The sequence below is a fragment of the Phasianus colchicus genome, chromosome 5 (genome assembly GCF_987193195.1).
Source record: "Phasianus colchicus chromosome 5, bPhaCol1.hap1.1, whole genome shotgun sequence".
Taxonomy (NCBI): domain Eukaryota; kingdom Metazoa; phylum Chordata; class Aves; order Galliformes; family Phasianidae; genus Phasianus; species Phasianus colchicus.
This window is the reverse complement of record NC_143440.1, coordinates 19,550,269-19,565,257: the sequence shown is the minus strand read 5'-3', so window position 1 is coordinate 19,565,257 and position 14,989 is coordinate 19,550,269. Positions and strand designations below refer to the sequence as shown.

The 14,989-nt window shown below is 40.7% G+C and overlaps 1 protein-coding gene across 1 annotated transcript in view; it reads left to right on the top strand.

Moving 5' to 3' along the window:
* The window catches only part of ABTB2 (ankyrin repeat and BTB domain containing 2), a 134,887-nt gene that overhangs the window by 78,047 nt on the left and 41,851 nt on the right, over positions 1-14,989 (top strand). The window contains exons 2-3 of the mRNA XM_031593333.2: positions 8,461-8,607; positions 11,259-11,469. Of these exons, the coding sequence (XP_031449193.1) occupies positions 8,461-8,607; positions 11,259-11,469 (358 nt within the window). The remainder of the gene's footprint in view (positions 1-8,460; positions 8,608-11,258; positions 11,470-14,989) is intronic.

Sequence of the window (14,989 nt, the reverse complement as noted above, 5' to 3'; positions counted from 1 at the left end):
GCACATGCAGCGTGCCCTGCTCACACAGCATAATGCTTCACTCTGCTCCTTGGGCACGGACATCTGCACTGTGCTCTGCTCTGGAGAAAGCATCCTGCTACTCCAGAAGGTGCCAGTAGTAGATAGACTGGAAGGGTTATTCTGGAGGTCTGTCCTGGTCAGATTATCTATCTAGATATTTCCTGAGAAAAGGAACTGGGAGTGACAGAGGATATAAGTTTACTATCTTCCTTGTATTTGGCAAGCATACAGATCATGGGATGTATAAATAGAAGAATTGAAGGCAAGTAAAGAGGGATCATTATGGCATGTACAAAGAGCTTAGTCAGACCACATCTGGAGAACTGGGCATGATTCAAAGACCATATTTCAGGAAGGACAGTGAACAATAAGGAGTGGTTTAGAAGGGAGTATTGTAAAAGGATATTGGGACACTAGCTAGTGCCTGCAGTTTTTATTAGGCATAAGCTACAATCCTCCTGGTTAATCCAATTGAAGCTTTTTATGGCAGAAGAAACTAAATTGGAGACATCTAAGGAATTCCAAGGTGATTGAGGAAGTGATAGTTAACTCTTCTCACTGATCCTCATAGTAAGCATACTAAAGGATTCAGTGTTTGAGGAGATGCCATTGTATATATAAATATTTATATATTCTTGTTTATACCTTTCATATATTCATACAACATTTTTTTGCCATGTTTGTCAGAATAACTGTCCCACCATTGTATCCACACCAGAATCTCTATTAGGTTAGAATCTATTTTGCCTTTCTTAACCCCATCATCTGGATAAAGCTTCTCTTCTTGTATCATAAGCCCCATTGATGTGGAATTATACATTGCCATACTACTGTGTTCTTTCATCTCAGTAGCTGTTGTGTCTCGGAGCACTGTGGGATTGTTGAAGGTAAAAAGGGCTACTTAAATGAAAGATGTACTGTTGCTAAGGGACCAAAAAAAAAAAGTCCTATTGACATGTACAGGAAATGGGGACGCTGCTGCTAAACAGCATAAAAGAGTAAAATCAGAAAGAAATGAAACAATAAAGTTGTTCTCTCAGAGTGCCCCTAAAAGGAATAAAGCGATATCCCCATTTTACAGAAAAGTGAACTGGGACATTGAGTAAATTGGTTGGTTGGAGTTTACACAGCCTGCTAATGGTAAGTCTTCTCTGCCTGTTGGACTGTGCTCATTTTTTGGCACAGCATTCTGGTTTTGTATTCCTTCTTTGGCTCAGTGTTGGCCAGTTTCATGCAGGAAAGGTCTGATGCCAAAGAGTTTCTGAACTGGGTATCTTGGGCTTTTTGCAAAGGCTTGGTTCTGATGCAGGAGCTTTGAAAGTTGCTTCTCCTCCTTTTGTCTCTGTTTCCCCATTGAAAAAATGGAAATGAGGATAATCACCAGCTCATAAAACCACTGATACCTTTTATCTTGCAAAGTATGCTGCTGCTGCTAACGATAAAATTTGCAATGTTTTTTGGCAGTCATTTCAATATAAACCCAGGACATATTCCCTTGAGCTCATGTTCAATTAAGCAGTTGAGTCCAAGCCAGGCTAGTGGTTGTCCAGAAGACCACAGGGATATGGAAGTGGGATTAATGACTCAATAAGTACTGACTCAGTACTAAACCCAGGCCTTTCTCCTACATTTATATTCATTTTCAGTCCTGTCTGTCACAGATGAATTCAAATGTAGTTGTTCTTACAGGTACTTCCTGCCTTCTCCACTCCAGAATTCAGCCCAATTGCATCATTTTCCTAGCAAAAATGAGGCAGGTATGCATCACGTTTGTAGGTGTGGTTATGAATGCACAGTTACTTAGGAGAAAGGAAACATTTAAAGGTTTGTAGTAACTGTAATAATAGCCTTTGCTCTTCCTCTGGCGTGTGTACAGAGCAGTGATTTCCTAACTCTTAAAATACTGGGAACTCTACTTCTCTGACCTGCTTTTGGAACATGACATACTGCAGTGCCCTGGACTCTCCAACAAAGGGGTAGTGGCTTGTGAGGGTGCTTTAAAATTCTGTTTTGGGGTGTTTGGATACTTCAGTCAAGTAGTGCCTGCTGACACTGAAGAGCAGCAAGGACAGAGCACGTGCTTTGAGACAGCGCATCTCTGCTAACAGTCTTGATGTTCAGGCAAACTGCGAGTGGGCATGCTTGTGTTTCAAGCCCAATGGCTGTGTGAGGGTGTTGTGCAGAAACTTGTACATGCTTCTGCCCAATACCTAAGCTTTTGTTTTCACCTCTTAACTGCTTGCTGCCGGCTGGGCTCGTGCTGTGTATCAGAGCATATGGGGCAGCTGGGTCGGTCTCATTCCATGACTTGTTATGCCACGGTGCACCTGAAGTCCTGGTCCTCACAGATGGCATCACAACGCTGAGATTTCCTTCAAGATAAACTGATTATTATGTCTAGTTGTGTTTGTGAATAAAGACATGGAAAAATTGATTTGAAGGAGACGTTGTCCTTCCAGGCAGTTAGACCAAGACCAGGGAACCTGTGTTAAGGGCTGTTGAATGAATCCCTTGGATCCATCCAGAACTATGCAATTAGGACAGTGGCTCTTCAGCGGGGAGATTCAGCTCAGCAGTTGCAGAATACTTAAAAATCTTCTTTCTGTGCTCTGAAGTTTTCTGTTCTTTTGCGTTTTCTCCTGTTTTCAATTCAGTATTGCTGCTTAATGTGTATGCAGATACAAGGAACTGTTTGATTTTTCATACTGCTGACAGAGACAAACTGACAGAGTTTCCTGCCTGCTTTATAGCAGCATGTTATTTTCCTATATGTTAGCAATTATATGTATTGTTTCCTGATCACAAGTCTTTCTCACAATCTGTACCATGACTGTACTTGATTATATAGCCTGATGTGTTTGGGTTTCAGTTTACTATATCAGGAACACTTTGGTTGCCTGTTATTTCAAGCTTTTTGTTTGTTTCTTTAGTTTCTCTCAGAATAAGCCTGTCTTACTTCATAAAGTAAGAGAGTCGATCATAGCAGTGTGTGATAGTAATTTGGCAAGGAGATAACACAGAGTATCAGGAGTTGGCATTAATTCTAGGTGGTACTGCGTGCCCTAGGTCTGTACTGAGTTGATTGGCAAGAGGAAATAGCATGGCATTGTGTTGCTTGGTAGAATGGGAAACAAAAAACCGAAGAAAAGCCTTGAATGCTCCTTGCCATGAAGAATGATAGGACTTTGTGCAAGGTGACAGCCATCCTGGTGTCACAGCCAAATACCAATGTGGGAACTGCACTTGCAGTTGGGTGAGATTTTTACCGGGTGCATTGAAGTGAGTGGGATTTGGCTGTTCACTGTAGTCAGGTCATTGCTGTCTGCCTTCAAAATTCCAAATCACAGCTCAGCTCATTGGGAACAGTTATCATTCTCACCTCTAAGAATGTTTCTTATAGGACTTAGCACAAGCCAAATGTTGCAGAAATATGTTGATGCTGAAAACTGAAGCCATATTTTTTTCCTTATATTTAAGTTCCTAAGACATTTCTGTGGCACAGCAGTTCTGATCGTATTGACAGCAATTCTGACTTCATGTATGTGACTTTTTGCATTAGAGGCATTTAGAAACAATCCATAAGTTTAAGAGGAACCCAAATGTTCCAATGGCTTTCATTTCTAATTGGTTTTGTCAAATAGAAATGTGTCTCCTGTTTGTATTGTGGTAGCATTCAGTAAGGATCCCCGTGTTAGATGCAGTGCACACACAGTTCAAAAAGAGAATGCTTGCCCATGGAGCTCACTTCTGTTCTGGCCAAAGGGAAAAATCAATGCACATTGTATTGTCTCATAGACTCTATTATGTTTATCATAGGGGAAAAAAAAAAGTGCACTTTTCTGGCTTGGTAGTTTGCGGTGTGAGCTCCATCCTAATTATATTTCTGATTCTTTGCCTAAGCTGTCATGAATACAGCCAACTCCTGAGATCTTAAGTTTTACATTTCTGAAATAATGGAGTTAGTACCCTGGGCAATTTCCGTGAGGAATCCCAGACAGCAGAATTGGAGTGCTTTCCAGACAAGCTTCATTGGCCCTTTGCCACTTGTGAGTGGCCCCATCTTAACCTCCAGACATCTTGCAAGTGTTTGAAAATCCTCAAACAGCTGACGTGTTAATCTTTAGGAAGTTGTGTCCCGGCATGAAGGATTTAGATAAAAGTAGAGAAAGCGCAGAGAAAATGATTACAGCAAGGTAAAAATGATGGATAGTTTTTTTTTTTTTTATGAACGTAATGTGCAAACAGCATAAAGTGTGAAGATAACATGGGTATTTCAAAAATTAATTGAAATAAGGTTTTTAAACATTCCAATTATAAAGGTAAAAGTGTTTGCATTTCTTTGTATTCTGATATCAAAAGAGCAGAAGTTGATGCCAGGCTCTCGCCAGAGAGCATTGGGCTTGATGCAGGGCACCTTACCAAAAGTTCCTTGCTTGAGGGTTGGACCAATTGCCCAACTCAGGGAAACCAAGCAACATTGTGTGCAGCCCTGGTCATCTCACGAGCTGTCACCTTACAGCCAAGGCTTTCAGCAGAACTGCTGCACCTCTTAAAGTAGAAAGTTGTCCAAGGGTGTGAACAGTCTTTTTCCCTGGACCTTGCTCAGACTTTGGAAACATTTTCAGTTGCTGTTAAGAAGCATCAGATTACAAACAATAATTTCAAAATCTGTGGGCAAGCAGAATAATTTCATTTTAAAGAACTGTTTAACTGGAATTTCACCCAGTTGTGAAGCCTTTTAAGATCACTGGCAGCAAATGCCCATGAACAGGTTTCATATATTAACGGAGTAGAATAAATATGCCTTTATTTCCAGCTGCTATTTCAAAGGCTATGGAAATATCAGAAGCAAATTGTTAGCCAGCTGTGCCTTCATCACAGCGCTATGAACGTGCTTTCAATCGGGCTGCTATGGGGTGTTGCCTCACACCATCCTAGAGAAGTGACTTCTCAACTCGTTGTGCTCTTTAGGCTTAATCTAAGCCATGCTAAAATTAATACCTCTCACTAACTTTGCTTGGGCTTAGATCCTTATTTAAAATCTTGAGTAATTAAAATTTGTGACCAGAATGCCAGGATACAGCCAGAGAAATGTATAAAACACACCATAGCCCACATCAGATAATTGAAGAAGGGGGGTGTATATGTCTGAATGGCTCATTTCTGCACAGTAGTTAGGTGCTGTTCCACACTGTTGTTTTGTGGGGAAAAAAACATTCTCGAACATCAGGATGTAAATCAGCAGTTCTGTCATGATTTCAAACGTAAAGAGTGTTTAGATATTAATTGATGTGTTTCAATTAGAGTTTTCCTTACTTACCCATGGTTGAAATCAGTGTTGCTGCAAATATTAAAAAAAAATACAGAAATGCGAATGCCAGGTTTAAATAGAAGCTGTCTCTACCTTCATAATATCTTTTATCTACAAATTGTTTGGTTTGAGTGGGAGGAGAGCAGATACCACCATTTGGGGGTACAAGGAGACATTGCAATGCACTACTATCAAATAATTTTTAATACCAATTAGGAAAAAGAAAAAAAAAAGTTGTTCCTAATTACAATACCAGTAGTCCAGGCTTGACTGCAGATGTTCTTGAGCCTGAATTTCTGATCTAAAGAATGACTGTGATGCTTTTCCAATTCTACACTTAGTGGAAATACACAGAAAGAGAAATAATCATCAGCGCACTGCAAGATGAGGGCCAGAAAGCTCTTCAGTAATAATTGTGGATTAAGTTTCTGCTTTGCTGCCTGTCCAGTGTCTGCTCTCAGTCAGTCTCAAATGTAGCTGAGAGGTAATTTCCACTTCCTGGGTTTGCTCAGAACCTAATGAGACCTGCCAGACCAGGTGAGCCTTTGGGAAGCCTTCTGGAAGGAGGGCCTGATTCATCCTCTACCACGATCCTGTGAAAATCCCAGGTGACGTCACAGGGCCAGAGGCTTAGTAACTTCCTTATTTCTCCTTGGTACATTGAGGATATTCCTCAACAGTAACACAGCAGGTGAGAGCATAAATCTTGTCCACAACTATCTTGTATGAGCAATTTCTCCAAAAGTAAATAAATCATCTCTGTTTCCTCTTACCCACAGCACCTGGTGAACAAATAATCAAATAACTGAGGGTGTAGTTTCACATTTGGGCCAATCTAAATCATTCTGCAAATCTTTACTTTAAATTCCTTTTTAGAAAATGGAACCAACTGAAACTGGCTGGCAGGGGAAATAACACCCCATTTTTTTGCTGTGAGTGGTTTAATAATGTAACTGCCAGTTTCTGTTTTCGCCTCTGTAGAATTATACACCCCTATTTGAAACTTTTGACAAATCAGTCTATTTTTGTTCTCCCTCTGCCATAAATCCAATCCATATGTCTTAAAACATCCTCTCATAGCTCTAACGTGGAAAAGGAAGTGGCTTGGGCTCTGCATAGGCGGCTACAGTGTAGTTAGCAAGTTCTTGTACTTTGAATGTATTGCTTCTGCTAGCTCTTAAAGCCTTGAATTCCTAATTATTCAAGTTACAGAAGGCATTGGCAGAGTTTTCCCCATTAACTAACAGTGGTGCACAGTGAAGAAACACAACGGGATAAATCATTCCCTTATCCTCAGATTGTCCAGGAAGTTTTTGATGCAGACCTTGGCTTTACCACCAAGCAGGATGCGAAGAGGATGTGAAAAGAGTAGGAGAGATCAATTCAGCATACAGTTTCAAAAGAAAACCTCAAGACAAAGAAACAAAGGTCTTGCCCAATACACTGCAGTTCAGCTGGCGAGGGCTTTGTTTGACAAGCACAGCACCTACGTGACAGGAGGTCACTGCAATATGAGCAAAGTGTCTCCACATCTAAGACTTAACTGGGGTCAGAAGGTGAGACGGGAAAGAAACGTGGATTGAAACTGAAATATATTGGTACGGCTGTTCATGGATCAAAGTTGAAAAACCAAAAATACAGAATGTGCCAGGGTAAGAGCGCAGGCAGAAGTAGCTATAAGCCTCCTTGCCTAAAATCACAGAAAATTTAGACTGAGGATATGCTACGGCTGGAGTTGTGGATTGATTCATAATTAGCAGTATGGCTGCAACTGAACACACTGTGTTACAAGAACACTGGCTGAGTTGACTGCAAAAAGCTTTTGCTCTACTGTGGATGCAGTGTCACGCTGGGTGTCATTGGATCACACTGCAGGGTGCCTCCAGAGGAATCGGGTTCCCTCTCCCATCCTGCCATGGTCACATATCCCTGCTCCCTTCCTCCCATCAGATGTAGAGGTCACAGTCCCCCTTTCTCTGTGTGCCACAAAGAGCAGTTCTGTGGCCACAGGGCAAAGCAATTCAGCTCACTAGTTTGAAGAAAAGCCAATCAACTAATTTTTTTGGGGGGAGGAAAGCAGAGTAGGCAATAATTGTGGGGATCTGTGTGGGCGCTGACTTGCAACGTGGCTGCAGATTTGCCGTGTTCAAGCAAAGATATAGGACAGAAGGAGTGACTGGGGGAAGGAAAATAACTGCCCCTTTTAGAGACAACTTGGAAATTAGCATGAAACTGCCTCATAGTTTTGTTTTAAGTATCTTCAGTCATTGCTACCTTTCCCAGCCTGCTCATCTAAAGAATCTAATTTGTCAACAATTCAAATGAGTTGTAAGGGCAGACATGATCCAGGTAGGATGAGGTCCCAATAACATCTACACAGAGCTGCTTGTAAAGCCTTAGTTCCATTCAGTTGCTGTGCATTAACTGTCTTGTATGCAAGAAGATGAAATCCTTCAGAATGGTAGGAGTGTGTGTGCAGTGAAGGCATGCATGCAATATAACTACCTTTCTAATCTCTCTCTCTAATATAGGGGTCATTTATAGAGAATATAGTCAACCTCAAAACTTGTGGGCGTAGTTTGGCAAAGCCAAAGGTTCACGCTTATAGAAACCACAGTCTGCATATTTGAAACTGCATGCAGGTTCAAAGAGCTGGCATGGCCTATGGCTTTATTTTTAGAGTTACAAAGATTACAGCTACCATTTACCCCAGATGGACTCGAGGTTATCTTCTACACCTTTTAAAATTAGGCCCTTATATCTAGCAATCTGCATGCAGCTGTTCAAAGGCAACTTGTATGTGCACGGCTGAGTTTTTGTATAAACAATATGAGGGACTTCATTAAAGCTTTTCATGTAGCTTTATCTCAACTGCAGTTTCTAGTTTTTACAAGCTATAGAAACATCCAGCCTTGCTCCCTGGATCCCAGTTGCACTGTTTTATCCGTTTCAATGGTATTTATAGCACTACTGGATTTTGTTTGAACTGTTCCAATGACCTCAAGTCTTCTGACTGAAGAAGTGAAAACATGTTAGAGCTCTGCATCACTACTGTCGGTACGGAGACTTGTTTTTCTGCTCCAAGAAGTTCACTTTGTAACAGCTCTGTTTCTTGCTCTCTTCCCTAGGTGTGCTGTCTCTGCCTGCTTACTTCAGCCCGTACAACGACGGCTCTGTGTGCAGCGATGGACGGGCTGATGCTTACGCCCAGCTGGAACTCCGAACTTTAGAGCAGTCTCTGTTGGCAACTTGTGTTGGAAGCATCTCTGAATTGAGTAAGTTTCAGTTGTAACTGACTCTGCGTTCCTTTCCACGAAGCAGGAGAGCCGGTCCCTCTGCTATTGAGGTCAGTGGGAGTGTTGCCACTATTGACAGTGTGAGGAGTATTTGGCCAATGTTATGTAAGGTTTAATTGTTTTGTGGTGAGGTTTATGAAAATCAGGTTGTTTCATTAGGCTTCTTTATATTTAATTCACCTCGGAGATGCATAAGATGTGGCTTTTCCAGCTTCTTGGTAGTTAGTGGTGCTAGTACCAATAGAAGATGGATGCTTTTGCCTAGATACCTCTAGAGGCTTTCTTGTACTTTTGTGGAACATAGCAGTGGCACCTCCTTTTGTGGCAAGAAGAGTTCTCTTTTCTTATTGTTTATGCAGTGGAAATGTCAAAAGTGCAGGTTATTCAAGGAAAAGCTTTTTGGTTAATTAAAAAACAAAAAGTGGAGAGGACAGAAAAAAGCTGAGAGCACTTCAGTAACAAAAACCTCCTCAAAACTTTTTTTTGAATGCTAACCAAATGAAATGTTTCATTCCTAGACTACTCACAAAGCTCTTTTAAAGTAAACAAAAATGATTTGTGTTTTCCTAGTCTACTTCTCTCTTGCAACGTTTCTGCTGGCATCATTTGCCATGTGAATGCTAATGAATGTCAGGGGCCAGCAAGGAGTTTGTGGGTTTCACCATTTATTTTGCAACCTGCCTTAATTTGAGGTTTTCAAATTCCTTTAACACACCTCTATTTATCCTGAAACACAAGAGAACATTTGTAGCATGGGTCTATGATTGAATACAGCTTCCTCTCTCTCTTCCCCCAGCCTTGCTTTGGCCAGCTTGGTCATTACACCTAGTGAATGGATCTCCTGATTTTTTTTATTTTTTTAAATTTTGCTGAACATTGCCAAAAAAATAAAGAGAGTGAGTGTGCAAAGGAGAAGGAACGTTATTCTGTGCTGAAAATTTGAATTCCAAATGCATTTCTTCTGTAACGTGCAGGTTTCTGTGTTAGTAGCAATGCTAGAGCATTCACAATTTTCTTGTAAGATTAGAGTGCAAAGAGTTTGGAGCTACTGAAGTGCAAAGGCAGAGACTTTAGAAGGTTTTGGCATTCTGAAATGGGTCCTTAAGCTTGAATGTACTATGCAATGAATAAGTGACATAACTGCAAGTGGAGATTTTTTTAGTATTGCATTGATCTGAATCACTAATAATGTTGTATAGACATATAGAACCTTTGTGGTGATTACCCCCTCACCTATGCAACACTAGAACTTGATGGGTTCAACTGGAGGTTGGTTGGCAAATTCAGTGTCTTGCTGTGATATAAAAGAACAAATGAGTTCCTAAGAATTTCAGAGAGAGGTGAGAATATTTCGTATTTGACATTAGTAAATTCAAGGCATTTTCTCAGGATCTAGCTTTGAGATGGGGTAACTATTTCAGTTCCATCCTTTCCCAGTATTGTAACTGTAGGGCACAATGGAGTAACATTTCCTGTGAGAGTCATAGGGGACTGTAAAGCAACAGAGGATTCTCTCAAGGAAAAAAATAGACTCTAGCTATGTATAGTAATCATTCAGACCAGTGGTATGGTAGTCACACTACTCAAAGATGTAGTGTCTGAAGCCTTCGTTGCAAAGCTCATGTTGTTTGTAACGTACCACAATAAAAGGAGAGTATCAGGGTGTGCCCAAAGTACATTACACAAATGTCAGCTTTATGTGACTAAAGAGTTTCTGCATAGCTGCTATCTTGGGGTCACTGTTCTGTGAAATTTTATAAATCTGCAGCCTTTAAGTCTTTTCCTAGTAGAAACTGTGTAATGCAGGTTGTCTTCAAGGCCTCTCAAGTCCACCAGTACTCTGAGACAAAGGCAGGTTGGCTCAAATTCAAAGGCTGAGAGGACTCAGCAGCTCAGAAAGCTTCTAGCATTTCTTACAAGGCTCAGGGGCAAATTCATGGTAAAACTTGTGACAGTCAGCATGATATAGGTCAGCTTCTTAATAGGGGGTTCATGTCTTATTGTTCTGGAGGAAGCTACAGGTAGAGTGAGGAGGAGAGAATCAGACTCCTAAAAGAAGAGGTTTCTCTATTGAGAATAGAATACATATCATTAATTTGTCACAAGTGCCTGAAACTCAAAGCCCAGCTGAAAGAAATAGGAATAATCTCCTAACATAAAATAGTGATTGTGGAGATTAGAAAAAAAAAGTATTTGTACTGGTAATGCTGGCTTTGCCATGTGTAAGCTATGTTATGATAATAAGCAATAATGATTTTACAAAAATATAAACAGGTTTTGTAGGCAGGCAAGAAACTTTTTTTACATGATGGGGAAAAGGAAAAAAACATTAAAACAGGATGGAAAAATCACTGGAAGGCTATTATTCTGAATGCATGGTGTCTGAAAGGAGTTTCATTTTCTATTTCCTAACTCATAAATTTTTGTTTGAAAGAAAGCTAAATTCCTTTTAGAGCAAACTGCAAGAAGTGGCATCTTGGGGGCAGTTTTTAGCTTAGTGAAATAAAAAGAATTTTTTACACAAAGGGCATTTCTCTCAGCAGTGAGAGATTCGATTTAGCTGAAAGAGTGTATTAAAGGAGCACTGTGGATGAATAATAGAGACTTTTGCACTCTTTCTCTTTTTGCAGGTGACTTGGTATCACGGGCAATGCACCACATGCAGTGCTTGAACACCATTCGGCCAGGCATGAGCCCCATTCGGCAAACTCGGCAGCAGCAACCCATCTCTTGGTCCCCTGATGCTCTGCACACTCTCTATTACTTCCTACGTTGTCCTCAAATGGAGTCTATGGAGAATCCCAACCTTGATCCTCCAAGAATGACCCTGAACAATGAACGGTATGTAGGCTGGTGAACTGTTAGTAGATGGGGAGTTAGGCTGAGAAGGTCTCCTTTTGTTGAGGAACTGTGTGTGCCTGAGCAGCCCTGGCAGTTTTGCAGGATGCTACCTATCAGGCATCAGTTATTCCTGCAGTCAGGCCAGATTATGCTGTTAGCCTTGCCAAGTTTACTAAGCCTTGGAATTGGAACTGGAAAGTGAGCTGTTTTTTCATGCAATCTTTCCGAGCGAGGCATATACTGAATGCTGCCAACAAGGCTCGTCTGGAGGCACTGCCAAAAGTACATGTGGTTGCCTAAAGCAGTAAAGACCTTACCAAAGAAAATTTTACCTTCTGAATAGCACCAATTAACAATTGTCATCATTCTCAGGAAAAGGAATGTCATTTGCTGTGCAGAACTTCAAAAGGATTTATGACCAAACTTACTTAAAGATTACTTCAGTTGATGCTGTGTGTCCGGTATAGAAAGAAATTTATATAGGAAGCCAGTAACTAAATAAAAAATGCAGTAGGTTGCCATGCCTTCTGCCAGCATCATACCTGACTCTGAAAGTAGGCTTATTATTAGAGTGGGTCAGAAATTTTCCAGTGGGATGTTTTTTTCTGTTAGAAACCTCCCCAGTTTCCTTCCTGCATGGCTCCTTGGCAGACTGCCTGACAGGCAAGTGGCAGCACAGAGCCTAGGAGCCCTCAGAGCCCTCACCACAAGTTCCTTGACAGGTCAGGCAGATTCTGCTCTTGTGCTCTTCAGCTCAAAGGTAGACAGGTAACTGGTTAACTTGCAGTTGTTTCCTGCAGAGAGACCTAAGTCTTTCAGGGCATAACTTTCCACAGTTTGAAATGTATGTTACCTAAATGCAATCTTTGGTTTCCAATGAACAGTAGCCAATACTTAAGCTAAGTTACCTTTTGGATTTCTTTTAGCCTGCTGGACATCAGGCAGGTGGCTGTTTCCAGGTCCATCCCAAAAGCTGCCCGTGGTTGTGAAGTTTTGTAGGATAGTGATGTGTTGTAGGATAGTGATATGTTGAAGCCTGGGGTAGAGACCACATTCACAAACCAAGAAAGTAGGGTGTCTGTTGCATGGGTGAGCAGATAGAGGACAACATCTCTGCAGATTTACAAATAGTGTGGTTTCTTTGCACCTTACGCTTTACCAATGGCCTCTGCTTCTAAAATTGATTTGAAATCATGGTAACATGTGTCATCCTTAAAACTTATTCTAAAAACCTAAAAAAAATTAAACCACCTTTTTCTTCTTTCTCTATTCTGTGTACATGGGGATTATAATCCTTTTTCCTCTCCTCCTTGCTGGGTGACCAGTGGATGTTGGTTGTTTGTTTGCTTGTTTTTTAATTATTATTTTTAATTGTTATTGAACCAGTTTGTTTTTGTTGTCAGTCTGCACTGTCCTCACTCAGTGTGTTTCTGATGCTTCAGGTCAGTCCTGTCTCCTACTTTGGCCTGTACCAAGCCTGCTTCCTATAGCTGCATTCCTCACCAGCAGAGCTGTGGTTGATGGCTTAAGGGTCAGAGCCTGATTGCTTAGGAGTGAGATGATTCCCTGAGAATAGCAGCAGACTGAACTACTTCTTTTAAGGCTCTGATTTTACAGACTGGGGTGCAGAAAAACCTGTTGGATAAAAGGCAGCTTCTATAACTGCAGTCTCAGTAAGTTACTTTAGTTAAGGAGAAAAGTACAAAGCTGTCATTGCTAAGTTGCCTATTCTGACAAAGTATTTTGCATGTTGCTAGTCTGTGTAACTACCTCCACTGTTTATTTGCTTTTATTTTCCTTTGGATGCTGAACTATCTTTCTGTACTTTATCACAGTTCATAGTGGACTGACTTCTTTGAGTGTCATCTGGGAGCTCAACTGCTTCGCAATGTAAAAAAGATTTTTTTTCTGTTTCTGTCTGATCATTCCCCAAAAGAGAATGCAGACTCAAAAAGATCTGTGGGCATAACTGCAGCATGAGAGAGGGAACTGATTACTCGTGTGAAAACCAAGGAGAATTAAATAAATTTAAATAAAATAGATACAGGAAGATGTCTGGCTGCACGATGCACAGCCCCTTAGTAGCTCTGTTTTTGGGGATTCGCTGATCAAATTCTCTCTCTAGTGCTAAACAGTTTATTTTGCATTTCATGTTAGCACGCTGCAAAAAATGAGCTTTCATGGGGCCACATTCTGTCAAGTTGTACCACTAGTTTTCACAGTTGTACAGCTGAATCTGTCAAGCACCTTGCAGCAGAAATGTAGATTAAGCTTTCTATTTTGTGTTGTGTTCTTTTTGATACGCTCATTATAATGATGATGCAGCTACCTGTTTTGTACATTGGTAATAAACCAGTTCAATCAAAAGTGCAGTCTTTTCTCCAACTGCTCCCAAACATTTCTCTTTGTATGGTGTACTGGAGTTTTTTTGGAATTCAAGCTGCAACTCTACTCTATTTTAAAATCTGTACTAGATCCTATAACAGCTGCTGTCAGGGAAATTTCTGCAATTTTTTTCTGACCAGTACTAAGCTATAAAGGAAATTAATGGAAATATATTAAAAGGGAGCAAAAACTGGCATTAGGGAGAGAAAAAACAGAATCTGAGGTTAAACAATTGGCTATGAGAAGTTTGTTAAGCTTGAAAATGAAATTAATACTGCCCGGTATGTCAGAAAATAACTTCCAGCCTTAACTTTCACATGCTTCAGGGCATCTTTGTATGTGACTTAATGTATTGATCTCTGTGAACATTTAATATAGCTAGTGGTAAAAATATTACTGTCACACTTTATACAGGAGATAGTTTACTCATTCCTAGCTTAAGAAGAAAGATAGTTGAGGCTGCATGTAAGATACCTGACTTATGGCTTAATAGATGAGAGCACTGATTCACCTAATGTGGGTTAGCAAAGCTGTGCAGTTCTTTTATCCTTTATTGAGCTGTGCTACATCAGCTGCAAACTCTGCAAACTCTTTTGTGCATTTATACTCCCTCTCTGGAATATTCTTGTGACGTACATTGCAATCCTAGTTTGCTTTCTACTGAAAAAAATCTCTGTCACAGTGACAAACAAGGGCCAATAATGCTGACCTATTCTGTATGTGCTTGTGCTTGTAGCTTGTTTGTAGCCTGCTGTATAAATCTCGTTGTTGAATACTAATCTGAAGTTTAGGGAAGAGAGCGATGGCTCTTAGAGCTACAGACTTGATAAAACCCCATCTGAATCTTGGAAAGATCTGTGAGCCATGTAGATTCAGCAGGAACTGCAGTTCTGCAATACATCTATGGACGTGACAGCCTACTATCCATTTTGCTTGACTGTTGTCTGTGAGCTTTCTTTGTGTCATACTGTGACACTGTGGTGCAAAGTGCTATAAATCATAATGCTGTAAGGTCTGGAAGGTTTCTACTGTGCTTTTCTGCAACATGAAAGCAAATATGGATTTCAAGTTCAGAAACTGTGCCCAGTTGAGGCCGTCATGCCTGGGCTGCCGTACAGGGCTTTAAAAAACCAGG